Below are 26,825 nucleotides of genomic sequence, written 5' to 3' on the forward strand. Positions count from 1 at the left end.
AGGGTGGCAGCCTAGGCAGGCAGGAGGGGGAGGTCGAGTGGCTGACTCTCAACCCACCAGCTGGCGGTCTGTCCTGCCCGATCACTGACCGCAGCACTGGGCCCCTCCTTGGGGAGAGACCGGCCCCGTCACACTGCGCACCACGGCTATGCCACGGATGGGGGCCCATCCCAGGTGAGAAGTCAGCTCAGGTCTCTCAGAAGAGGGGCAACCCCCAAGCTGTGCCAGGGTGGGGGGCGGCTGCAGGACTTCATGCGGGGACTGGGCATCCAGGCGGACGTGGGGAGGCCTCCCGGGCGGTGCACATTTAAGGACCAGGTGAGGAGGGTTCTCAGGGGAGCCAGGGCGGCCCGTCAGGCAGTACCCCAAGTCCAGAGTGTGAGGACTGCGTGGTCAGACAGGAGGTGAGGAATGGCTGGGCTGGAGTGGTGGTGATGCCAACTGGCTTGAGGGAGGTGTCAGGGGCCGGCGGGGGCCCAGGGGTCTCTCTGGATGTGTGGCGGAGAGGGACTCTGTGCTCAGGACCCCCGGAAGGGGGGTCCAGTGGGCAGCCAGTGGACGGGCCTGGAGCCCAGGAAGGCGACCTGCCCGGAAGCCTGCAGAGGAGACGGAGGGGGTGGGGCCTCGGGGTACGGGGCAACGGGAGAGAGCCAAGGGCACAAAGTGGGGGGCCGTGTGGGGCAGTGGGACCCTCCCGGAGGCCCCACCTGACCCGGAGCGCACAGGCCCCACCACTGGATGGTCTGATGCAGAACGCTCTCTACCCAGCCGGGTGCGGGGGAAAGGAGCGGGGCCAGTTCTGACCGTGTGCCCTCAGTCCTGGCCTAGCACTGGGGGACAGTTTAGGGTGTTGACCTTCGTCTTGATATGAAGCCAGTGTGGCGGCACGGGCAGAAACATCCTCAGGACCACGACCCTCCTCTGCCTCCGAGGACTGACACTCAGAATCGACTCCCAGGACGTCTCTGACAGCGCTTCGGCCAAGTCTCCTGCCCCTTCTCGTCCGTCCTGTAGCTGCAAAACCAAAACCCCACTGCTGGGCCTCAAGGTGGGAACACCAGTGAGATTGGATCTGGAGCCTGCGAGCTCTGGGAGACCCTTGAGGCCTGCTGGGCTGGGTTCTGGGTGCCTGCTGGGGGTGGTGTGGGGTGGGGTGGGGGTCCGATCCCCCTGGGAGTGAGGGGCCCTGAGGACACTGCAGTCACGGCAGCCCCCTGACCCCGGGTCCCCGCGCTGACCCTCCACCGCCCTGGGTTTCCCCCGAAGTGGGCCTGGGCTTTCGGAGGAGCGGCCAGAGTGAAGAGTCTGTACTGACATGGAGCAGACCGGTGGGGCTGGCTAGGCCAGGAGGAAGCCTGTGGGCAGGCGGGCGGTGCTGGGGTCTGAGCCCCCACGTGGCCCCAGCCCAGGGAGGCCACCAGAGACCGCGTGCATCTCCCTGACGTCCATGTCCTGCCTGATCGGACGTGACCCACACCCCACACCTGCTGAAGACCCAGGGCATCACCTGGGGAGTGAGCGCCTCATGGGACTGCCCTGCCCGCGCCCTGCCTTCAGCCACACCCACTGCTGGCTCCTAAGGCTCATAAGGATCAGGCGCCTGCCGCTCCCCGCTCCGTCCTGGGGGGGATGGGCTCGCGCACAGAGAACAGGCTGGCCCGAGGCTGGGGTTGGAGGGGGACCAGCAGTGCCCAAGGCTGCCGCTCCAGCCCCTGGTGGAGGAGCCCCAAGGTCTCCAGCCCCTCACCGCCCTCCCAGCTCCTGTCCCTCCCCCAGCACCTTCCCAGCCCATCCAAGACCCTGCCCCGCAGACCGGGATTTGGCCTGCAGCCCCTTGACGTCAGCTCCCAGAAGGCGGAGGATGCCCACCCGGCCCAGAGCCCTCTGCCCTGGGGACAGTCGTCCCGGCTCAGGGACCCTGACCTGGGCCTGGAGCCTGGAGATGGTGCGGGTGGCTCTGTGGACACTTCTGGTTGTGGGGGGCCCACCAGGACTGCGGGAGGCCAGACCAGGTGTGTGGCCAGCACAGACATGTCCCCAGAGGCCCTCCCAGCAGCTGGAAGGGTGGGCGGGAACCCCGGCTCAGACCCCCTTCACCGCCACTCGGGGCCAGCGCTCCTGCCACCGGAGCCCCCCCGCCCGCTTCTCTCAGCCCCGACGGCCCCCACTCGGTTGTGCAGGTCGTCATGGGGGTCCACCCGGCCCCGGTCCCTCCCCCAGCCCTGGCCCAGGAGAAGGCCCACTCCGCTGCGTCCACAGCGAACGCCCTGGTGCGGGGCCTGCCTGAGCCCGCTCTGCTTGTCTGGGCATGCCTGCCCTCGAGGTGGGACGCTCCTGGGCAGGAAGCCCTGAGCGTGTTCACTCCTGTGTCCCCAGGCCCCGTGAGGTTTGTTGACCAACGGATTGACTGTGCTCTGAAACCGAGCCTTCTGTGGACCCCGGAGCCCAGCCCTGGCCCATGGGTTGCTGCCCGCGTTTCGGCTCTCACAGCTCAGACCGTGGGCCCAACCTTGCGGGAAGCCCCGTTTCATCCGGGGGCGGCAGGGGTGGGGGACGGGGAGGCTGATCTGCTCCCCCTACAGGCCCACCTGCCCCCAGGCCAGGAGCTGCACCAGCTCCCGCAGTGGCCACTCCGGCCCTCAGGCCCCCCAGCTTCAAGCCAAGCAGCGGACCGCGGCGGCCCTCAGGCAGCTGAGCCCCGAGTGGGAGCCGTGGCCAGGGCACGTGGCCGGCCACCCTCCCACCCTGCTGTCCCCACGCCTCCCCTCACACCTCCGCCCGTGAGTGGCCGACGGCCTCGGTGCCAGGGCTCTGGCCCTGGTCCCGAGAGACGGTGCTGAATGAGGGCCTGGAGGCCTCCCTCCCAGGACCAGCCCTCCGGCCTTCCGGCAGGCAGTCAGCCTGACAGACGGAGATGAGAGGCGGCAAGGATGAAACCAGAGAGGCCGGGCCCCGGGTGCCTCCTACAAGCCAGGAGCTCCGGACACACTTCCAGGACGCCTTCCAGGAGGAAGCGCTTCAGTTCCTGCATCACCCCCTTTACAGATTGGTAAACTAAGGCTGGGGACCGACGTGGTTGTCACAGATCCCATTCATTAAAGGGCCACCCAGTCCACTCAGCTCTCAGGAAGGAGAGCCTCAGACACCAGGCGGGGACGTACGGACCCTCACCCGCTGCGGTGGACAGGCGTCCTGCAGCCCGGGGGTCAGCGGCACAGACCCCACCTCGGCAGCCTGTCCAGCTATGGAGCAGGACAGCGGGGACTCCTTGCTTCCCGGGCCCCAGTCTGCCAAGTGGTGGTCGGGCTGGGGGACGAGGACCAGGAGAGGAGGCTGGAGGCATCAGAGACCCTGCAGGGTGCTGTCGGACCACCGGTCCCAGACCACCTCCCCCCAGCCAGGAGCCCCTCCACCAGCCAGGGCCCGGGGAGGGGCCGCGGAGGGCCGGCCTCTCCTGCGGCCTCTGGGGCTCCTGCTGTCCTGCATCCTAGGCAGGCGCCCTGGCCCCGCGGTGCTCACCACTGCGCTTCAGACCTGTCCATCGAACGCGCAGATGGACCGCAAACATGGCCGAGACCAAACATGCTGTCACGTGGAGTTTTCTGAGAACCGGCAAAGTGATGGGCATGCAGGGAGGCCCCACCCAGCGCAGCCCGGAGGAGGCCCGCCTTGCCCCTCCCCCTGCCTCGCCCCCTTCCCCCGCTCCCCAACGGCGGGTGGGGGTGCTTGGGTCGTAGTCAGGTCTGGTGGCGTCAACCACCGGTCCAAGGGCCAAGGCAGCTAAGATGAGGGCGTCTCACGGGGCACAGGGGCAATGGGGCTCGTTTTAAAGCCAAACCCAAGGGCACGCTCCCTTATCCCCAGACACCCCAGGAGCGGGGCTGGGGCGGTGAGGATGGAAGGGTGAACAGCGCCACCCTTGGGTCCGCATAGGGCACAATGGGTGGTACCTCTCTTTAGGAGAAGAGAGGAGACTGTGGACAGCTCTGCCTACCCGCCGGTGTTTTCAGGAAAGAAGAATGAGAAGGTGGACAGAACATGAATTAAAGCAGTTACCTCCGGGGTGGAGAGAACAGGGTGGCGGCCGGGAGGGAGGCAAGACAACTGTGCAGGCCCTGAGCTGTGGGGTTTGCACGCTGGAACCACACGAAGGTTTCACAATACTCTGGCCACCTGATGCCAAGAGCCGACTAGTTGGAAAAGACTCTGATGCTGAGAAAGGTCGAGGACAGGAGGAGAAGGGGGTGACAGAGGATGAGATGGTTGGATGGCATCACTGACTCAACGGGCATAAATTTGACCAAGCTCCAGGAGACAGTGAAAGACAGAGGTGCTTGGTGTGCTGCAATCCTTGCAAAGAGTCAGACACGACTTAATGACTGAACAACAAAGGTTTTACAAAATAAAAAATTTAATAAACAAAGAAAATATCAATTCACCAAATTTTAAGACAAAATAGAACCAGTGATCCAAACACAGAGAAAAGGCTCACTCCACCCGACCCCAACGCCCAGCGCTTTTATTGACATGTATGTGCCGAGTGAAGTGCGGTCTAAGCACAGACAAATGAGCTGCATTGAGAAATCTTTATACTCGGCGATCTTCTTACTGACACAGACAGTGGCACTGCTACTCTGAAATTACTGTAGGTATATTGTAGGATGAGGCATACAAGTAATCATGTTAACATCATTAGGAAATAGGATTTTTAGCATAAGAGAAGAAAAACGAAATTGCAAATCAAAGAAATGAAATTTAAAACTGTAATCTTAATAAACTATCTGAAAATGAAATTAAGAAAACAATTCCATTTAAAATCCCATAAAAAATTTTAAAAATAAATTTAACCAAGAGGGTGTGAGACAGGCACACTGGACACATTGCTGGAGATGGAGCGATACCCCGCGGTCATGTTCACAAAGACTTAATTCTGTTTTAAGATGACAGTGCTCTCCAAACTGGTCTTCAGATTCACTGAAATCCCGTTCAGAATCCTAACTGACTTCTTTGTACAAATTGATAAGCTGACTCTGTAATTTCCATGGAATTGTGGGGGACTCAGAATAGCCACAACGATCCTGAGAAAGAAGAATACAACAGAAGGAGTCGCTCTCCCATTTCAAAGCCTGTGAAGTGATGATCGTTCCGACAGCGTGCTGCTGCCACAGGGACAGACATAGAGGAGAGTGGGCTCGAATAGTCTAGAAACAGAGCCTGTGTCTCTGGTCCACTGACTGCCTGCCATGGTGCTAAGACTAGTCAACAGGTAGGGAATACTCTTCAACAAATGGTGTTGGGAAGACAGAATATCCACATGCAAAAGAATAAAGCTTAACCCTTACCTCACACCACATACAAGGATTAACTCTGAATGGATTGAAAACCATGTAAGAACCAGAATTATATAACTCTTAGGAAAAAAGAGGGGTAAATATTCATGGTCTCAGACTTGGCAATGGCTTCTTAGATATGATGCCAAAAGCATCAACAACAAAAAGGAAAATAGATGAACTTAGAGTTAATAATATCTGGGCTTCAAAGAACACGGTCAAGAAAGTACAGTGACATCCTTGAGAAGAGGAGACAGTATTTTCAAATCATATATCTGACAAGTATGTTGTATCTTGAATACACAAAGAACTCTTAAAATTCAATAATAAAAGACCAAATAGGGATGGGGAGGGAGGTGGGAGGGGGGTTCAGGATGGGGAACACATGTAAGTCCATGGCTGATTCATACCAATGTATGGCAAAAACCACTACAATATTGTAAAGTAATTAGCCTCCAACTAATATAAATAAATGAAAAAAAAGTAGATAGGATGAGCCTGAAAATTTAATTACTTTTTTTCTTTTAAAGCAGGGCATAAACATATTACTTTCAATGCAATAATTTGGGGGAAGTATTTTAAAATTAATTTTGTAAGGCTGCCAAAATACATATTTTTATATAATGATAGCTGCTGCTGCTGCTGCTAAGTCACTTCAGTCGTGTCCGACTCTGTGCGACCCCACAGATGGAAGCCCACCAGGCTCCCCCGTCCCTGGGATTCTCCAGGCAAGAACACTGGAGTGGGTTGCCATTTCCTTCTCCAGTGCATGAAAGTGAAAAGTGAAAGGGAAGTTGCTCAGTTGTGTCCGACTCTTAGTGACTCCATGAACTGCAGCCCATCACGCTCCTCCATCCATGGGATTTTCCAGGCAAGAGTACTGGAGTGGGGTGCCATTGCCTTCTCCAATATAATGATAGCAAGAATAACAATAAAAACTTTACTTAATAAAAAAAGACCAAATAATTGTTTAAAAATAGGCCAATGATCTGAATAGACATTTCTTCAAGAGACATGTACAAATGGGCAATAAACACATGGAAAAGATGCTCAGTGTCACTGGTCATCAGAGAAACACAAATCAAAACCAAAACAAGATACTGTTTTACACCCCCTAGGGTGGTTAAAATCAAAAGGTCAGATAATAGTAAGTGCTACAAGGAGGTGGGGAAATTGGAACCCTTGTGTGGTGCTGGAGGGAATGTAATACGGTATAGCCATTTCAAAACTTTCAAAACAGTTTGGCAGTTTTCCAAATGATTAAACATAGAGTTACCCAGTGACCCAGCAATTCCACTCCTAGGTATCTACCCAGGAGAAATAAAATCATTACACCCACACAAAAACTTGTACAGGTATGTTCATAGCAGCATTATCCATAATGTCCATCAACAGATGATTAGAGAAAGAAAATGTGGATGTCTGTACAATGACATACTAATAGGAAAGAAAAGGGAATGAAGAACTGATATATGCCCAACACAAAGTCCCAGGAGGAGGGGAGAGAGTATAGAACACATATTTGAAGAAACAGAGACCCCAAACATCCAAGATCTGCTAGAAGACATACATTTACAGGCTCAAGAAGCTCAGTAAACTCCAAAGAAGGTAAACCCAAAACAAATTCATTCCCAGAAACATCACAATCAAACCACTGAAAACCGAAGACCAAAAAGAAAAAGAAAAAAACCAGAAGAGCAGCCAGAGGAAGGTGGTTATCTGAGGGAAACAGCGTAGAAAAGACTGTGGGCTTCTGGCCGAGATCACGAAAACAAGAAGGCAGGGGAACGAACGTTTTTACGTGCTCACAGGAATGAAATGTCAACCCAGATTCTGTATCCAGTAAAAATGCCCTTCAGATATTAAGACAAAAGCAAGACACTCTCAGACAAAGGAAAACTAAGAGAATTTGTCACTAGTGAACTTGTTCTAGAATAAATGCTAAAGGGGGGCTTTCAGGTAGAATGAAAATTATATCAGAACGAAACTTGAAACTTTAAAAATGAGGCAAGAGAAATCATAAATGTCTGGGTAAAATCGTGTTTTCCTTCTTACTTTTTAAAATTTATTTTTGTTTTAAAAAAATTTTTGTCTGCACAGCAGCACAACCTGGCTAGGGATCGAACAGTGGAAGCGCAGAGTCTTACTCACTGGGCCGTCAGAGCAGGCCCTCTTCTCACTTCTCTAAAATACATGATAGCTGAGGGCAAAAGTTATAACATTGTCTGAGGGAATTCTGAATATCTGTAGATGTAACGGGACTTCCCTGGTGGCTCAAAGAGTATTATAATCTCAAGAACAATCACTAAAAAAATAATTACCCCAGATGTTCACTAAATGATTGTGATAACCGCTTTGTGATGTATGTAAACCAGACTGTTAGGCTTACACCTTAAACTTACACAGTGCCATGCGTCAATTACATCTCAATAAAACCAGGTAAAAAGTTAAAGAATCTAAACAGATATCACTTGGAAACAGTAATGAAGAAAGCTGAAGTGGCATTAATAATATAAGATGAAAGGAAACTACTTGGGGTAACTAGAAACATTACATAACGATAAAAGGGCCAATTAATCAAGGAGACACGCAAGCCCAGATGTGCGTTCACCTAACAGCCTGGGCAACACGACCTTCAAAACACATGAAGCAAGAACTGAGGACTGGAAGCAGGACCCACAGCTGTGGGGTCCTCTCTCCATGTCAGTAGAACAAGTAGACAGACCATCCCCGGGAAAACAGAGGAACTGGACAACACCATCGACCAGTGTTTCTAAATGACATTATAGAACAGCACTCCACATCTAACAACAGCAAAATAATATCCTTTTCAAACACACAAGCAACACTCTCCAAGGAGAGCATATGCCAGGCTATAAAATCAACCTAAGAAATTTGAAGAATTCAACTTATGTAAACTGTTCTCAACCACAATGAAATTAAAGTAGATATCGGTAATGGTAAGAGATCTTCAAAAATCCCAGATGCAGGGCTTTCCTGGTGGCTCAGTGGTAAGGAGTCCACCTGCTAATGTAAGAGCCACGGGTTCCATCCCCGGTCTGGGAAGATCCCACATGTCGCAGAGCGACTAAGCCCTCGCGCCACAGCTACTGAGCCTGTGCTTTAGAGCCCTGCTCTGCAATGGGACGCGCTGCCGCAGCAAGAAGCCGGCTCTCCACAACCAGAGGAGAAAGCCCCGCAGCAGCAGAGACCCAGCAGGGACCCAGCCAACAATAAATCAACAAGCAAGAAATCCCCGACGCTTGGAGGGGAGCAAACTTCAAAATCATCTGTGGATCAAAGAAGTCTCAAGGGAAACTGGAAAACATATTTGAACTAAATGAAAATGAAAAACTTTAAATATCAAAATTACTTGTGGATTGCAGTTGAAGCAGTGTTTAGAAGGGAAATTTATGGCATTAGTGTTTATATTGAAAAAGAAGAAAGACGACTTCAGTGATCTAAGCTTTCTTCTTAGCAAACTAGAAAAACAAGAGCAAACGAAATGCAAAGCAGCCAGAAGGAAGGAAATAACAAAGGTGAAGCCCAGATCACTGAAGGAAAAAACCAGAAAAACGTTAGGTAAAATCAATGAAATCAAGAATCAGTTCTTTGGGAAAGTCAAGTTCATCAACCTCTAGGTGGACTGAAACGGGGAAAACAAAGAGGGAAGACACGAATGACCAGTAACAGGGGTGAAGAAAGAGCCATCACCACGGAGCCCACGGACACTCAGAGGACAGTCAGGAACAGCTTGACTCACTCGAACGCAACAGTTTCAATGGACGGACCGACTTTCTGAAATCCACAAACTATCAAAACTTACCCAAGAACTAGCAACTTGAATATCCCCCATCTACTGAGGCAATTGGCTCCATAGTTAATGACCTTTCAAATAAGAAAACTCCAAACTCTGATAGTTTCACTGACAAATCCTTCAAAATAGTTAGAGATTAAAAATAAAACCAATTCTACCTAACCTCTCAGGAAACAGAAGAGACTACACTCCCATTTTATGAGGCCAGCATTACCCTAATTCCAACAGCTGACAGAGGCAGAACCAGATAGAAAGCTACAGAACAACACCTGTGATGAACAACCATGCGAAAACCCTCAACACAATGCTAGAAAACTGTATCCAGCAACAGATAAAAAGAACAAGCTGCTAAGACCAAGAGGGCTCATCCCAAGATGGCAGAGAGGGTCGACACTGCAGCAGCCATCCTCATCCTCCTCGTCCTCCTCATCCTCCTGCTGGTGCTGGGGTCACACCAGCGGCTGCAGAAAAGACATCACAAACCGCGACATCCGATCATCATAAGACTCAGAACCAGGGATGGGAAGAAGCCCCTAGGCCTGAAGCTACTGTACATTTTTCAAGTTTCCAGTGGCCGATCGCTAGCAGATAGAAATGTGATTGACTTTTCCAGGGCGCATCCTCTGAGCTGCCAACCTTCCGAGCCCCGGGAGGTCAGTTCATGGGATTCTCTGTGGGTAATCGTGTTGTCTGTGTGTGCGACAGTTGTGTTTTTTTCCTTCCCCATCTGGATACCTTTTTTTCAGCTTGTTTTTCTTGGTGGAAATAGTCACAGGTGAAATGGTTTGATATCTGGAGATACACTTTAAAATATTCCGGAAAGAAAAGTGTGGCTGTGAATGGATGAACCTGCAGAGACAAGACGTCGATAATCATTGGAGCTGATTATACGCTTCTCTGTTTCTCTGTGTGTCTGAAATATTTTATAATTAAGAATTTTTAACCTATTATTACAGCACAACAACCCCAACAGTTGAACAAATAGAAGAGGGGCAAAGGCAGTTCTCGAAACCCACGCAGGACCAGCGTCCACCAAACAAAACTCACGGCCGGACAGCGGATCTGCCTGCCTGGTGCCTGGGAGCTCGGGGCCAAGCAGGACTTCGCTTCCACCTGGCAGCTTGTGTCTGCTGTCTCCTAAAGAGGGGATCCAAGATAAACCAGGCCCCACCATGGCGCGTGAGCACCCCGGCCACCTGAGTGATGACGGGCCGGCTGAGGGTCGAGCCCGGCTCGCGACGTCACACGGGGCAGAAGAGCGGCCCCCACCACTGGACACGCAGCACGGATGGCTGAGCTTCCAAAAGCAGAAAACAGGATGGGAGGGACGCGGGCGCCCGGGAGACGTTCTGACTTCTCGGCACCTTCGTCAGCATGTCCCCTCTGTGGTCAGAGGGGGACACCACGGGCCCGGCCCAGTCAGCGGGCTTCCCCCTTCCGCTGGGAGCCTTGCCCCCAAACCAGGGCTCCTGGCCCATTGTCTCCGTGGGCCTCGATCCCAGGGGCCTAAGTGTATCACCTCTTCTCTGCTGACAGTGCTGGAGCGGTTCCACATCCGCTGTACACGGGAGGTGAGCGAGAACCCAAATGCCCACCCATGACGGCGGGAGGGTGACGCAAGGCCCCAGAGAGGGAGAGGGGCGGGGAGGAGCCTGGGGCGGGGGCGCTGCACTGGGGCCCCAAGAGCCGGCGGCCACCAGGATTTGAGACCAGGGGCACGCAGATGGTTCTTGTCAGCAGTTATCAGAAAATAAGCAACCACAGCAAGGCGATCCAACCAGTCCATCCTAAAGGAAATCAGTCCTGAATATTCATTGGAAGGACTGATACTGAAGCTGAAGCTCCAACACTTTGGCCACCTGATGTGAAGAACTGACTTATTGGAAAAGACCCTGATGCTGGAAAGATTGAAGGCAGGAGGAGAAGGGGACAACAGAGGATGAGGTGGTTGGATGGCATCACCGACTTGATGGACATGAGTTTGAGTAAACTCCGGGAGTTGGTGATGGACAGGGAGGCCTGGTGTGGTACAGTCCATGGGGTCGTAAAGAGTCAGGCACGACTGAGTGACTGAACTGGACAGACAATAAACACCAATGGTGAGGATTTTCTTTTATTGAATTTTTACATCATCAGTAAAAAATCTAACCAATTTAATACTAAAATGCAAAGAAAAGGAAAAGGTAATGGGTTGGTACTTTTAGATCACGTTAAAATTTTAGTAATTTTAATAATTTTAAGTAAAATTTAGTATTTTAGTAAAATTTTCATCTGGGAATAACTTCAGGTCTGAGGGAGAGTTGCAGAGTGCAGCAAGGAGCTCTGGAAGGCTCCTCCTGGCCCCTGGGTCAGCTCCTCCCCACTACCCACCACACACCTGTCCCCACAAACGGCAGGGCTGGGAAACAGTCAAGGGAAGCCTGGCCGGGGTTTCGCCAGCTTTCTCCCACTACCGTCCTTCCTCCGCTCCCGGGTCCGGGGCAGGACCCCCTGGTGCACTGGAAGATGCCCTTGGGGTCCGCTCCGGAGCTGTGAGGATGGCACCTAGAACGGCAAGGCGGGGTCACACGTCCTGCATCTCCGTCTCTGGGTCTTCACATGGGGCCTGCTGTTTGCACGAGGCTGAGAGTAGAACACCGAGACGGCGACAGGTGCGGCCGGTCTGGGGCCTGGGGTCCCGATCAGCGTCTGCGTGGGTGACGCTCACACACAGGGAGAAGCTGAGCGATGTGGAGTCGGAAGTTCACAGACGTTTCTACAGACTGCAGTAACCACAGCCACCATCTAGAGCTTGGACCGACAAAGCATTTTTTTCCGGGAGGAATATTTATCACTGACATCGTTTAGACACACCATGCTGGTGACAGTCGGAAGGGGCCAGCTGCTGATGGTCTCACTCCTGTTTTAAATTCCCTGCAGACGGAGGGCCCTCCTCCCACCACCCAGCACCGCAGCAGCTGGCCGTGAGGAGGTGCAGGCAGCAAGGGGCAGGCTGGGCAGTGGCTGGGGGCTGACCCGGAAGAGGAGGCACTGGGGTGAGGAGTGGCAGCCCTGCGGGGTTCCCACCCCATCAGGACGTCCAGACCCCGGACTCTTCTGAGGCCCCGGGCCCCCAGGCAGGCAGACAGAGCGCCCCTTCCCACCTTCCTGCAGCCCATCCTAGCAGGACTGCACTCCTGGGAAGCAGCCCACAGCATGGTTTGGGGGAAGGACCCCAGCAAGGGCAGGGCAGCTCCCGTGGCTGGAGCACAGCCAGGGGGGCGGTGGCCCCGCTGAGCTCAGCTGGGACGGCACACCCGCACGTGAGCCTCGTCCAGACCCCGGTTCCCTGGTTCTGTGCCCTCAGGAACAGCAGCACCGACCCCCCATTCCCGCTCCAGCAGATCGACAATCGTTTGTGGTGGGGGCATCTGAGACGGGGCCTTTGGGGAGGCGCCGCTGGAAATGAGCATCAACGGGAAGAAGTGAAATGTGTGTCAGTGAGAAGGTGGGCAGTTGGAACAACAGCCAGTGCAAGGGACCTGGGGCTGCAGCAGGAAGGCCTCCTGGCCGGGGGTGGGAGGAAGCGGGTGGGGTGAGCGGCCAGAGAGGCCCTCCAGACTGAGAGAGCAGGCCTGGGTTTTGTTCCCCGTGTTGGAAAGAGGTTGGATGGGCGTGAGGCGAGGCCTGTGATCTGAGCTCTGAGCATCTTGGACCAGGAAGCCTCAGTCCAGCTTCCACGTGAGAGAGACCGGGAAGCAGTGGGGGCCTCCGGGGACCAGAGGCCCGGAGCATCCCTGGAGGAGGTCCAGGTCACCCCCTCGCCCTCCCCCAGCTGCTCAGAAGCAGAGACCCACACCTGTGACCCACAGGCCCTGCTTCCAGGGGCCGCCGCTCTGGGCGGGCCCAGGGCAGAGGCGGCCGAGGCGCGCACGGGCGGCAGCGTCCTGGGCCTGCGCGCGGCCCTCTTGCACCTGTCCTCAGATTAGATTTCCCCTTTCTCATTACCACCGTAATAGGTCCTTCAGACCTCATTCCAGCCCGAGATATTATCTGACCCGTATAATTAATTAATTATAGCCCAAATATTATAGATTATTAAAAATAGCATAACTAATAGTGTAATATCTCAAGCTGTCGACTTTAATAGTCAACATTGTCTTGGCGGCGCTTATCAGCCTGGGACACCCGGTGAGAATATTGATTCCGGGTAATTTTAGCCGTCATCTGCCATCCTGACGGCCGATTGTCGGGTCCTCACCCAAGCCGGGGCTCATTTGAAATCGTTAAACCGCTGTGCGGCTCACAGTGGATCTTAATGTTTCCTTTTTCTCCCCCTTCAATATGTTTCTGCAACAGAGGAAAATAAATTGAGAAGTGGAGGGGGAGGGGGAGGGGCTGGGGCGGGGAAGGGGGAGGGAGGGGAGGGGCGGGGGAGGGGCGAAAGGAGGGGAGGGGAGAGGAGGGGAGGGGGCCTCTCTCCTGCAGAGCAGCCCCTGGACCCTCCCCAGCGCTCCCAGCCCGTCTTCTCCTCTCCGGAGTCTCTGGGAGGAGCTTTGCAGGGGGCGGGGCCCGAGGACAGGGTGGAGGCTTTGGAGTGTGCTGCCTAGAAAGCCCCCCAACCCCGCCCCCACCCCGCCCTCGGGGTGTTTCCCCTGGACCCCTGCCGGCAGGCTCACAAGCACGCCGGTTACCGACACGCAGGTCGGACCCACACGACACATAGGGGTTTGCACCCCCCCCCCCCACACACGGGGGCAGACATGCAGAGACGCGTGTGAGTGACACGCGGCGCAGGACGCGGGTCGCGCGGCAGGCCCCCAACCCTGTGGAGTGCCTGGGGGCCTCCTGGGGGGCGATCGGGAGGGCACCGTAGGGGTGGGAGGGGAGATGCCGTCACAAACCCCGGCAGGAGAGGGGCAGCCGTGGGGGCCGCGGGGGCTCCCAGTGCCCCCCACCCCAGTGTCCTGCTGCCCCGCCCGGGGGACGGCACTGCGGGTGACCGCGCGGCAGCCCTCGGACACGCGCGCGCCTCCACCCCGGCAGACAACGCTCGCCACACCAGGACACCCCTCTGCAAACACAGCGCCCCCCACCCCTGCCGCCGACACCCCTTCAACGCGGCACGCGCCCCCACCCCGCCCCGGGCCCTGGGAGGTCACGGCGCGCCTGAATCGCTGCTCCGAGCTTTCCCCTGGAGCGTTACTCAAACTTCTAATTATGATTCATGCGCGTGATAATAATAATTTAATAATCAGGGAGCTGCGCAAGAGGCATTAACCTCAATTAAGCTCATTACGCCGCCTGACCGCCCCCCCCCCCCCGCGTGCCCTTCCGACCTGCGGCCGCAGGCCCCTGAGTGCGGGCGGCTCCTGTGAATTCAGTTCCGGAGCGTTATCTGCGCTCCCTGCCCCCCTCCCTCTGGGCGGGAGAGGGGCACCTCCTCCCCCACCGCCTTCACCCGCCCTCCACCCCTCAGGCTGCGGTCACCGCCCACCCACCCTCCCTCCCTGTGGCCGGGGGCTTGCAGGGGCTCCCCAGGCAAGACCTGCAAATCTTACTCTCTGCTACCCCCAGGCCCAGCCTGGGGCCACGCTGTCAGACCTGTGGCCAGAACGCAGAGTGATGAGGGGAATGTCTGGGGGGTGGGCCACGCTGTGACCGAGGGATGGCTGGGCAGCGCTAGGCCAGCTGCTGGACAGGTAGGGGTCTGGCCACAGAGGGAGAAACGACGGGAGAGCCAGGTGGGCGAAGCCCGGGCAGACGGGTGAGTGGGGCTGACAAGGGCGCCTTGTCTCCGCCCTGACGCGTGGCTGCCAGGGGTGCACTGTGTCAGTCAGGGCTCTGCCCCTACCCCGCTGTGTGACAAACAACCCCAAAGCTCTCGGTGGCCCACAGCATGGTCACTCGTTTCCTGCCGGTGGGCCAGGATCTGCTGCCAATTGCCACCCTGCTCCCTGGCCAGGAGCATTAGTGGGGTTCTGGCAGCCTCGACACCTTCCTTTCTAGGCCCAGCCGAGGGGCTGTCAGGGCCTTGGACCGTGTTCTGATGGAAGAGATTGGAAGCATCCACAGGCGGGAACAGGAGGCCTCTGAAGGCCTGAGTCAGGAGGCCTGGTCACTTCTGCCCGTGCAGGTCACATGGCCAAACCCACGTGGCCAAAGCTGGCTTCAGCAGTGGAGAGCATCCGTTCCCCACTGGCAGGCCTTGTTGGGAGGGAGAGTGAAGGGCAGGGGACTTGGGCTACACCATCCACCCCGGAACGTTTCTGATTTCATTAGAGCTCTTCCAGTTGGATGGGGCTGGGGGAGGGGAGGAGTTACTGTGAAAGTGTGTGCGCGCGCAGATGCATCCAGAACCCAGCTGTGCACCAAGACAGCAGGCCCACAGGCTGACCATGCTCCCTCATGCAGAGGAAGCCTAGAGTAGACCAGGTCCATCTCCAACCTCTGACCCCTGGGGAGGCCCAAGCAGTGATGCGGGTGCCTGGGATTTACTGAGGCAGGAGAAATCCAGGCGGGAGAGAGGAAGAGGCCAAGCCAGGTCAGAGCAAGGACACCGCCCTCCCAGTCCCGCCCCTGAGGAGGGGGCCCCTGGGACAGGCGCCTCCCAAGTAGCTCCTGGGTGTGAGCCTGACCCGCTGCACTCAGCAGCTCGAACCGGGAAACAGGCAGGGCAGCACCTGTGTCCACTGCACCCAGCAGAAACCTGGTCAGCGCCAGGCCACCCTGCCAGCGGAGGACACACCCAAGGTGGCCAGGGCCGTCTCCCTGTTCCCAGGGGAGGGACAGACAAGGGAGTCAACTGCTACGGGGGTGCGAGTGCAGTGCACGAGCGGAAACACACTCTCCACGCTCAGCATTGCTCCCTCCAATTGTTCTTGTCAATGTAAACCCACTTTTGCATTTTGCATCCTGCATCTGCTCTGACGGGAGACAGGGAGCTAAGGGAGCCACACACATGATGTCCCGGAGCCCACGGTCTGGGGCCAGAGCCGCGGTGAACACACAGAGGCACCATTGCGTGCTACGTCATGACAGCGTGACGCTTGGGGTCTGGACAGGCCCCCAGGCTGACGCCGCCTCCGTGTGGGGAAGTCAGGCGGCCTCCAGGGGGGGCTGCCACTAAGGTGAGTAGGCAGGATGTGTGTGCACACGGCACAGGACCAGGCTTAAGGGCCAGCAGGACCACCCCCAGGACCCAGTCAGGAAGGCCTTGCCTGATTCGGGCTGCAGAGCCCTGAGTCAGTCCTGGACCATGGCAACCTCAAGCAGTTGCTGGAACAGGAGGCCTGTGATTGGATTTGTGCTTTAGAGTGATGGGGGGCAGACAGAAGGGCCAGGCTGTGGCAGGGGCAGGAGAGGTGGCCACTGTCAGGGGACCCTGATATGCAGAGCTCAAGGCACCTGTCAGTCCACTTGGGAGGAGCATTCACCCCTAGACAGAGGGACCTTGGGCGTTCCCCGGGGTGGGGGGGGGGGATCCATAGAAATCCCAGAAGCCTCTGGTGAGCACTGACTGAAAATGCCTGAGCTTGGAGCTCTGCGTCTAGCAGGACCCTGGAGGACAGGGAGGGCAGGTGGCCATCCAGGGCTGGATCAAACCTGGAGCCCCTGCTGCCCCGCAGGGATGGACAGTGACAGGCAAAGTGGCTGACGAGGACAGAAACCTCAAGGGGGAGTCTGGAGGGACAGGGTCTGCTGGGGCAAGGACACCTCCCCCCCCAGACACCGCATCTGAACTGTCTTCCCTGTCGTCAGCTGGTGGCCGATTACCTGTCCTTTGTGCCATTAAAGATGCTGGCACCACGCGCCGGTGCGGCCAAAGGGCCGCAGGCACCGGGGCACGCTGCCTGGAGCAGAGCGCAAGGGGCCGGGGCGCTGTCCGCGGTGCTGAACACGGGCCTGGGCGTGCGCTCTCCGCGGTGCTGACGGCGCTCTGGACGCCAAGGCTGCGTGAGGCTGGGTCCCCCTTGTCCCGAAGCTTCCGTGCGGCAGCCCAGGCCCCCTCCCTTCTCTGGTGTCCTGAGTGTGGGGTGCCCTTTCTCGAGTCGTCAGAAGACCCCAGGTGAGGTCTCAGAGAAGACGAGAAAGCAAAGAAGCAGAGAGTTCCCCTTTCATTTGCCAAACTTCAGGTGACCCACAGCCGTTGCCGGAGGGTATTTGGGGGTGCATAGGAGGGGGAGGGCGCACAGAGCCTTCTGTGGCCAGCCTCCGCCTCTGCCGCCTGCATCCTCCCCACAGGCCCCCGGGAGGAGCCCACTCAGAGAGGCCGCAGTGCCAGCAGAGGACCCAGTCCGGACTCAGGGACTGAAGCACTGGTCTGCGGACGGAGTCACCCCTGCTCTGCGTCCCTCATGGAGATGTTGGGAGGATCCTGGGCCGTCTGGGGTGGGGTGTGTTTTGCATGAACCAAACATCACTCAAAGCGGGGGTTGTTTATCCATGTGCCCTGGAGACCCCCAAGCACTGCTGCTCTTCCAGCTGCAAGAGGAGAAGGGAGCTCCCCCCGCCCCCCACCACCACCACGCACAGTGAAGGCTGTTAATTCTGTCATCCTTCGTCCTTTGAGGGGAGGATATGGGGACCTTAGAGGTCACATGGAATCCAACTCCCACAACTCACAGATGAAAAATTGAGGAGGGGGCTCACAAACGCATGAAGGGATAGTGGCAGCGATGGGGGGCTGCTCCTCCTGCTGACGCATCCAAGCCGGCCAAGCGCGAGGATGCTGGCAGGTGAGAGGACTGAGAGCTCAGCGCTCCCCCAGCTCCCTCAGGCACCTCCCTCCCCTCCCCTCTTCCACATAATCTCAGCCCTCATCCACACTTCGAAGGCCTTTTATCACCAGTCTCTCCCCAGATTTCTAACTTTGTCCATGTTGGTTCCAGCCTTGACACTCCCCCTCCCAACCCACCAGTGACCCCCTCTGGTCCTGACAGATGTGCAGAGTGTGGGGCTTAGTAATGAGGGGGGTTTCCTGTCCACCAGGCAGGTGGAGCCATCCCCACGTCAAGCCCTGATTTCACCTGTCATTGCCCACCTGGGGCTCCCGCAAGTGAAGCTGGTGGCTTGGAGATAACCCGATATGGCAGATGGGCAAAGATTGCACAAATGAGGTTCTAATTGACAATCAATTGTGATTAGGAGCAAAAGGACGTCTTTATAGCCCCAGACGCTCTGAGCTGAAGTTGGGGAGATGGGAGGCCGTCTCCAGGTCTGGTAGAGGAGGGGGTACTGTGTATCTCCATGACCACGGCCGTTCCTTAGAGATGGGGGAGGGGTGGGGCGGGAGAGGACGCGACCATCTCCCCACCCCTGTCCACACACAGCTTCCCATGGGGAAGCATCCTGGGGTCCCCCGTGTACTCTGGAGGACCCCCCACACCATCGCCCCACACTGCTCTGGGCTGCACGCTGCAGACTTCGAGATCCTTTCCCTGCCTGCCTGCCGAAGCTCCCAGCAGAACGCTGCGGGGCGGGGAAGAAGGGGCGGGAAGGATCTCCACACTCTGGGACAGGCACAGGGCTTCCATCCATGCCATTCATCCGAGTGGCCCTCGGCCTGGACCAGCCAGCAACTCTCGGGGCAAGAGCGCTTTGCTGCGCTGAGTGTGCGCATGTCCTTTGGAGAGGAGCACGCGTGGTTGTCTGTTCTGGTATAGTATTCCATTACGTTTATTACATATCGTATGTAATATACTGTGTTCTGTTTACTGTGCTTTAGTGATAATCACCATACATTACACTACATCTACATTATACAGGCCGTCATTTCATGTGTGTGTGTGCTCGTGTGGAATGAAAGTTGTACCAAGAGAGCTCACATCTCTCTTCCTCACATGAGCGTGTAACCAGAGTGAGCGCAGGCTCCTGCCCGCCCCGCCCTCCGCCCACCCAGCAAAGGCTGGGGGTCTTGACTGCGGTGTGTGTGCCTCGCCTGGTGACCTGCGGTGGGGCCAGGCATGGTGTGTGAGCGTGCCCTCCAGGGGCTTGCCTCACTCTGAGCCTCGGCCACCCAGAACCAGGTCAGGGCCCAGGACTGCCCAGCAGCTGTGCCTGGGGGTGGGGTGGGCTCTGAGCAGTAGCTCAGGGGGCAGGGACCGCGTGCCCCTCCTCATGGAGACAGTGGAGGGGCACCAAGGCCAGCTTGGAGCCGGCGGGCAGGGGTGAGGCTGGCTGCAGGGATGTGACTGCCTTTTCGTGCCTGGGTGCTCTTGAATGAATTTGTGCCTGTGTGTGGTGTGTGCTGGTGAACAAGTGTGTGAGTGCGTGCGAATGGGTGTGCGCATCTATGTTCAAACTTTGCTGGGGGAGGGGTGGAGAGAGCCTAAGAGTCCCTCCAGGAAGGTGGGGGTGGGAAGGAGATAATTACCTCTCTGTGATGAGAGATTATCCACCCTCCTTCCCCCAGAGGTGATTTATAATTTAAAGATAAAGAATAATCAAGTCCTGGCAAGGAAGGACACAGTGTTGTGGGTCTGATTAGAATCTCCGGACGGACCAGCACGCGGGGGAGGGGAAGGGCTGGGGGAGGGGACGTCTGGCCTCCCCATCCCCCCACCCCGCCCCCACCTCCCTGAGGATCAGCCTGTCCGAGCTTGGCCCAAATTACAGCCAATCGGTCCCCCATTATTTCTCCCAACTTTTAATTTCTGCTTCCAAAGGATCATTGCCCGCGGTAATTGCAAAGGACCCGTCCTTGTGTGCAGAGCAGGCTCCGGGGACCGCAGTGAGGGGCGGCGCACACCGCTCTTGCACACGCCCGCGCGCACACCCCGCCGCCAACAGCGCACACCCTGAGGACCCTGCACGCGCGCTCCCACCGCCGGCTCCCACCTGGGTCCCGCGGCGGCCTGTGTGCTCATCGGCGGGCGCCGGGAGGAGAGAGCGGCGGCCCGCCCTCGGACGCGGGCCGGCCCCCCGAGGGCCGCAGGGCCGGGCGGTGCGCACCTCGCGGTGTGGAGAAACGCACACGTAACACCCGGACCGAAGGACTTCTCTGGGAGCGGGGAGGGGAGTTTGCGGTTCTGTCTCCCCTTCCAGGAGGCTATCGATTTTTGTGTAAGCCTCCTGCCCTGGGCACGAGCTTTTCGGCCCCTGTTTTGGGGCGGGGACGGGAGGCCCAGCCGGCCGTCCCCGCGTTCGATTCCACTTCTGATGAGCGACCCCGGGGGCCGTCGGCCCCGCCCCCGGCGCGGACACGAGGCCAGGCCCTAATTTGACGGCGCGAAGGGGGCGGGGGCGTGAGGGGACGCCGGCCCGAGTCGCTAAGCGAGCGAGACCGGGAGACTCGAGAGCAGAGGGACGAGGGAGGCGGGACTGAGGCCCGCGAAACGCCCGGGAGAGGGCTGACGACGCGGCCAAGATCCCGGGGATCGGTCCGTGGGGACCGCACGGCTCGCCCAGCCGCCGAGGGGCGCGGCAGCCTCGCGAGCCGCTGGGATGCCCCAGCCAACTCGCCGGGCGCGCCCCGGGGCCCCCGCAATTATTTAAGGGGGCTGCGTCCCCCCGCCCCAAGCCTGGGGGGCCGGCGGCGTTTCCGGACGAGCGGAAGCGAAGCGAACCGCGACAGCCTCTCGCGCACCGCACTTGTCCCCGGGCTGCGCGTCTGTCGGTCGGGCCCGGGGTGCCGTCCGTGTGTCCCGCGAGGGGCCCGCCTCCTCCGCCCGGGACCGTTCGCAGCCAATTAGGCGCGCGCGCTAACGAGGGCGGCGGAGCCCGCGGCCGCCGGCGGGCGCACGTGTGTGCGGCGAGTGGGCGCGTGGGCGCCGCCGGCGGGGCCGCCATAAAGGAGCCGGCCCGGCGCGGCGGGCGCCTGAGGCGGCGGCGGAGGCGGCGGCAGCAGCACCGGCCGAGCGCGGGGCGGCTCGGGGACCGAGCCGGGGCGCGAGCCGAGCCGCGGCCGCCGGCGCAGGACCCAGCGGCGGCGCCCGGGCCGCCGGGGATGGGAGCCCAGTAGCCGGAGGGGCCCGAGCGGCCGACGCGGCGGGAGGCCGGCATGAGCGCGAGCGGCCCGGCAGCTCCCGGGGACGGCCCCGCGCTGCCGCCGCCGCCGCCGCCCGCGCCAGGCCCAGGGCCCGCACCGCCCGCGCCCGCCGCAGCCCGGGACGCCATGGACGGGCGCGCGGAACTGCCTGCCTTCCCGCGAGCCGGAGCCCCGCCGCTAGCCGCCAGCGACACGGTGCCCGCGGCGCCCGAGGGGGCTGGCGCGGCCCGGCCCGGCCCGCCGCCGCGCCCCACCTCCTTCTCGGTGCTGGACATACTGGACCCCAACAAGTTCAACAGCAGAAGACGCCGCTGTGTGCTGCTGGGCCCCGTGGCGCCCGCTGCCTGCGCCCCGTGCGTCCCGGCCCCCGCCGCCCCGGGACGCCCGCCGCGCTCGGAGGAGCTGGAGCGCCGCGCCCTCGTCGCCGCCGGAGCTGGAGCCGGGACCGGAGCTGAGCCGCCGCGTGAGTACGACAGGGCCGGCGCCGGGTCTCCAGGGCAGGGGCACGGGCCGCGGCTACGCGTTCGCGCTCCCGGGACCCCTCGGCGAACCTGGCCGGCCCGGCGCCAGGGCTCTGTGGGAAAGTTCGCAGCGCGCGGGGCCCGCACCAGCCCGCCCGCCGCCTGCGTCCGACCCGGACTCCCGGCCCGCACCGCCCGGTGCTTTCCAGATGGCTCCCCGGGCCGGGCGCAGGGCTGCGGGCCGCGCGGCCGGCGCAGGTTTGGCTACTGCGCGCCCTGGGCATGGCGGGCTCGCACGCCGTGACCTCCCCACTCCCGCCGCAGCCTCGCGAGGCCCCCGCCCTCCATTCATTTTTTTCCTTTTTTTTTTTCTTTCTCTTTCTCTCTCATTTTTTGGGGGGACAAATCAGACTAATTGTGACAAAACGCTGGTTATCTCTGGAAAAACAATTAAATCCCTTCGATTACAGTTAAGGGGAAATGTGCTTAGCGGCGGAAAGCAACCGCTAATGGGGCGGCCCGAGCCGCGGCCCGGTCGATATCCCATTACGGCTGCATGCATATCTCTTTCAAGCACCTTGCAAACTCCCCCCGAACATCTAAATTATAGGGTCAAAATTCGGATAATTACTCGATTAAAACCTATTACACTTATTAGGGGCCGCTATTGATCGAGAATTGCATTCGACCGGCTCCTGATTGCTTTCGGTGCCCCCTCCCCTGGCCCTTCCTCCAGCCAACTTCCCGGGCCCTCTGCCTGGCAGGGAGAGGTGCGCAGGGCGGGCAGGGCTGGGGGGCCTTTCCAGGAGAGGGGTCTCCAGTTTGGGGCACCCTCAGAGCTGGACTAACACCCGGGCGAACTGGAGGGGACCCTTCAGGCTTCCCGCCTGGCGAGGTTCTGGGAGTTTCCACACAGAGCCTCCACTCTAATGGGGAACAGTCAGAAGGCCCAGTTTCTCGGGTTCAGGGAGGGAGCGGTCAGGCCCCCTCTTCCTCAGTCCAGCCCTGGACAGAACAGGAGCAAAGTACTCTCGGGCTCATCTTGGCACAGTCTCTGCTTGCAGCGAGGGGTACCTGGGGACCTGGAGGCCCGCCTCCGGGCAGCCTCTGTGGTCACCCTGGAGGAGTCTCCCAGGACTGCATTTGTCCTTTATTCTCCAGTTCTCGGTGCTGTCCTCACGGGGCCTGGTGCCCCACCGCCTGGCACAGTGCTGGGGGCTGTCCTGGCTTCTTCCCTGGTTGTACGACCACCTGTGGAGCCGGGGCTGCATAGAAACTCCCCAACCCCACGCCAGGCCGCCACCAGGTCAGACGCCGTCCTTCAAATTTCTGAGATTCGGATTGCAGCCACCTTGCGGGCCTCTGCCTGGAGGATCCCGGGCTGCTGCTCAGACAGGCCAAGCAGGGACTCCATCCCCGGGATCTCAGCGCTGCCCTGGACCCCCACCACCCAGGCCGGGATTTCCCGGTCAGGCCCAGTCCAGGCCTGCTGGGGCCTCAGCCCAGGGGCCAAGTTCTAGGCCCCAAGGCTCGAGCTAGGGATGGATCCAGGGCAGCGTTTTTGGTCCCCCGAAATCGCCTCAGGCAGCGGGCTCCAACCTCACCCCAGGCCTCTGGTCCGGCCCACTCTTAAATGCTCAGTAATTGGCTGGCCCGGAGCCTTGCGGTAATTGGAGGGTAATATACGCCGAAATAAATTAAATGGCCGTTTAACTAGTTTGTACATTACACAAAATGAGTTTAATTAAGTTTGTATCTGACCCGCGGATCGATGGGATCCTTCCCCCCGCCGTAAACCCGGCGGCCCGGTCCGCCCCGCTCGGGCAAAGGCGCGGACCCGGGAGACTGCGGGAAGAGGAGCCGCGGGAGAGGAGGGATGCGGGGGGTGCGGGGCGCGCGGAGCGCGGGAGGAGAGAGGGAGCGGGCAGGGAAACGAGAGCGCCCGGGGCCGGGGAGGCGGCAGAGAAGAAATGGAAACGGGCGCGGGACGGCGGGGACGAGCGCGGAAGGGAGCGCGCCGGTCCTAACTGTCTTGTCCTCCCGCCCCGCCCGGCCCTCAGACGCCGGCGACCCCTGCAAGGCGGACGAGGCGGAGGCCAACGGCTACAGCAGTGGTGGCGGCCGCAGCCCGAGCGCGGACAGCGGTGACGAGGCGCCCGACGACGACGACGACGAGGACGAGGCGGCCCGCGGCGCGGAGGCGCGGGGAGGCGGCAGCGGCGGCGGCCTCGGGGCCCGCGGGTCGGGCTGCCAGGGAGAAGCCGAGGCACCCTCAGGCGCCGTCGACGAGGCCGCGGCCCCGGGTCCCCGCGGGACCTCGCCCGGAGCCCCGGGCCCGCAGGGAGCCGCCGCGGCGGCGGCGCCTGGGGGCGCAGGGACGGCCTCGCAGGGTGCGGCGGCGGCGGCCGCGAAGCCCAAGCGGAAGCGCACGGGCTCCGACTCAAAGTCCGGGAAGCCGCGGCGCGCGCGCACCGCCTTCACCTACGAGCAGCTCGTGGCGCTGGAGAACAAGTTCAAGGCGACGCGCTACCTGTCGGTGTGCGAGCGTCTCAACCTGGCGCTGTCGCTGAGCCTCACCGAGACGCAGGTGAAGATCTGGTTCCAGAACCGCCGTACCAAGTGGAAGAAGCAGAACCCGGGCGCCGACACCAGCGCGCCGACCGGCGGCGGCGGGGGCGCGGGCCCGGGCGCGGGGCCAGGCGCAGGGCTGCCCGGCGGCCTCAGCCCGCTCAGCCCGTCGCCGCCCATGGGCGCGCCGCTCGCAATGCACGGCCCGGCGGGGTACCCGGCGCACGGCCCCGGCGGCCTGGTGTGCGCCGCGCAGCTGCCCTTCCTGTCGAGCCCGGCGGTGCTTTCGCCCTTCGTGCTGGGCTCGCAGACCTACGGCGCGCCAGCCTTCTACGCGCCGCACCTCTGAGCGCGGCCGCGGGACCGGCCGGGCGGCCCGAGGACTCGAGGGCGCCCGCGGGCTGGCTCTTTGGCAAGGCCGCGGTCGCTGACTCTGTATATAGCCGGTTGCTACAGAAGAGTTTTAAATTTATAAACGACTGTCCGCGTGCGTCGGGGCCAAGCTCGGTCCGCTCGGAAGCACTTTGCCGAACTCTACCCAATCAATAAACCGAAGGAGGCCCGCGTCCCTCAGGCTCCTCGCTGCCCTTCCGGGGGGACTTCGGCGCGACCCAGGCGCCCCAGGGTGCTGGACCCCGCGCGAGCCGTGGGCCCCCGTTTCCCCGCCGGCCCGGGTTCCCGTGGCCAGGCTGGCACGTCCTGCGCCCCGAGTTCCCCCACGTGCTTGGGCACCTTCGCCGTGGAGCCTCCAGCCCCAGAGAACCGGGTCCCCTGCCTTCCCTACTCCTAAAGTCCCCCAAGCCTCCGGACCTCCTCTTCCCCTCCCCCCGCGGGGGGCGCCCGGGGATGAGGAAAGTCGCGGGGACTTTGCCAGGGCTGGCGGGGCCGCAGCAGGGATTGGGTCTGCCCCTGCCTGGTGCTCCTGTCTCACTGCGCCTCGGCCCCGCCAGTCCTGCGCACCAGCCCTGCCGAGGTGGTTGGGGGCGTCTGCTGCTTCCCGGGGAGGCGCCTGAGCCCAGCCCGCGGGGTCCCTGCAGCGGCGCCTCTCTGCCCGCAGCCCGGCACCGAGCCCCTCCTGCCGGCTTCTGGAGCGCGGGGTCGGGGAGGCAGGTGGCGAGGCTCCGCATGCGGGTGCTACTGCGCAGTGATGGGGTCCCCTCCGCGGGCACTCAGGGTGGCCTCCCACGGTCGCTGGACAGTGAGTGGCGGGGCCGTGTGCCTGCCCAGCCCTGCGGCTGCCCCGTGGCCGAGCCCTGCGCCCACGGGGGGACATCCCTCTCCGTGACCAACTCGCGTGTTCTCAGAGGGACTCTTCCCTGTGCTGGTCACTGACTGCGGGGCCAGGGCTGAGGCTGGGGTCGTGGAGCAGGATGACCCTGCGGCCAGTGGGTGACAGCCACCCCCAGCCGGTGGGGGTGGAGGACGGCGCACCGCGTTGCCTCGCTGTCTCTGGTGGGCAGAGGGGGTTGGGTGGGGTGGCTGAACTGCCCTGAACTGCGCTGCAGCCCCCACCCTGGCCTTGGGCCTCCATCCTCACCCGCAGCACCACCCCCCACCCCGGGCGCCCCACCTGCACAGGGCCGGTGCTGCAGAAATTCTGCAGTAACCTTCCGGCTGGCGGTCAGCACCCTTGGGATCCTCTGCCCAACCTGCAGGCAGCCAGGAGGCCCGAATCTCAGGACGGGCGGGTGTGGAGTGAGAGCGCCCCCAGTCTCACCACCGAGGCCTGGCTTCCCGAGGGCGCAGGCAGCGGACATTGGGCCCCCGAAGTCTCCTGGCCTCAAGCTTCCCGGGTTACTGTGCACTTAGCCCAAGCAGGGTCCCGGGGCTGCGGAGCAAGAAGCCGCAGCCTGCACTTCCGCTGGGCACCCCCTCAGGACTGCGGAGGGGCAGGATCCATCATCCCCCCGGGACCCCTTGCCCACCTTCCCCACGCCCACCTTGGGGAACCGAGGGCAGGGAGGAGGAGGGAGTTTCACACACAAGAGGCAGCAGCTCTGGGCTCCCTCTCCCCACCCGACCTCTCACCCACACAAGGTCACCCGGACACATGGCAGCCACACCTCTGGACCCTGCAGTATCACCAGCCCTGGCTCAGGATGGGGGGAGGTTGGAAGCCATGAGGCAGGGAAGTGATCCCGCCCCCCTCCCACACTCCGCTCCTCCTTGGGGCCCCCAGACTTAGCCCCGATCTGGTCCCACGGCACCTGGGCAGACTGCCCCGGCCACTCTGGGCACCTGGGCAGGCCCTGCTGCGGAAGTGGGGGCTCCCCGTCACTCCCCTGGGCCCCTGAGGTCTCCCTTCAGTGCTGAGCCCTTGTGGGGATGGACCCGTGTCAGCCTGTCTGAGCCTCCGGCACCCCGGGGGCAGGCGCGTCACTGGGAAGAACAGGCCTGGCGCGTGTGGGGCTTGCTGAGGGGGCCCTGGCCCAGCCCAGGTACCCTTGCCCGCTTCTGCAGGTGCTCACAGGCCCAGCTCCCTGCCCCCCTCCAGCTCTCGCTCCCTCTCCTACAGTCATCAGAATCTGCCACGAACCCAGGGAACTCAGAGGTGCAGACGCCACTTCCCCGGGGACCCTCAAACTGTCCCCACCAGCCTGACCCCCAAGAGGCTTTTCGGGGGCCCCTGCCTGCCCAGTTATGGGGTTCCTGAGCTGGAGGCAGAGGGGCGTGCTGGCCCC

At 60.2% G+C, this 26,825-nt stretch overlaps 1 protein-coding gene across 1 annotated transcript; it reads left to right on the plus strand.

The window, feature by feature from the left end:
• Positions 1–21,127: 21,127 nt before the first annotated feature.
• Positions 21,128–24,676, plus strand: NKX1-1 (NK1 homeobox 1). Its single transcript, XM_043448554.1, has 2 exons — positions 21,128–21,578; positions 23,637–24,676. The coding sequence occupies exons 1-2, from the start codon at positions 21,128–21,130 to the stop codon at positions 24,491–24,493; spliced, it is 1,308 nt and encodes a 435-aa protein (XP_043304489.1). The 3' UTR covers positions 24,494–24,676.
• Positions 24,677–26,825: the final 2,149 nt, after the last annotated feature.

The sequence above is a fragment of the Cervus canadensis genome, chromosome 26 (assembly GCF_019320065.1).
Source record: "Cervus canadensis isolate Bull #8, Minnesota chromosome 26, ASM1932006v1, whole genome shotgun sequence".
Taxonomy (NCBI): Eukaryota; Metazoa; Chordata; class Mammalia; order Artiodactyla; family Cervidae; genus Cervus; species Cervus canadensis.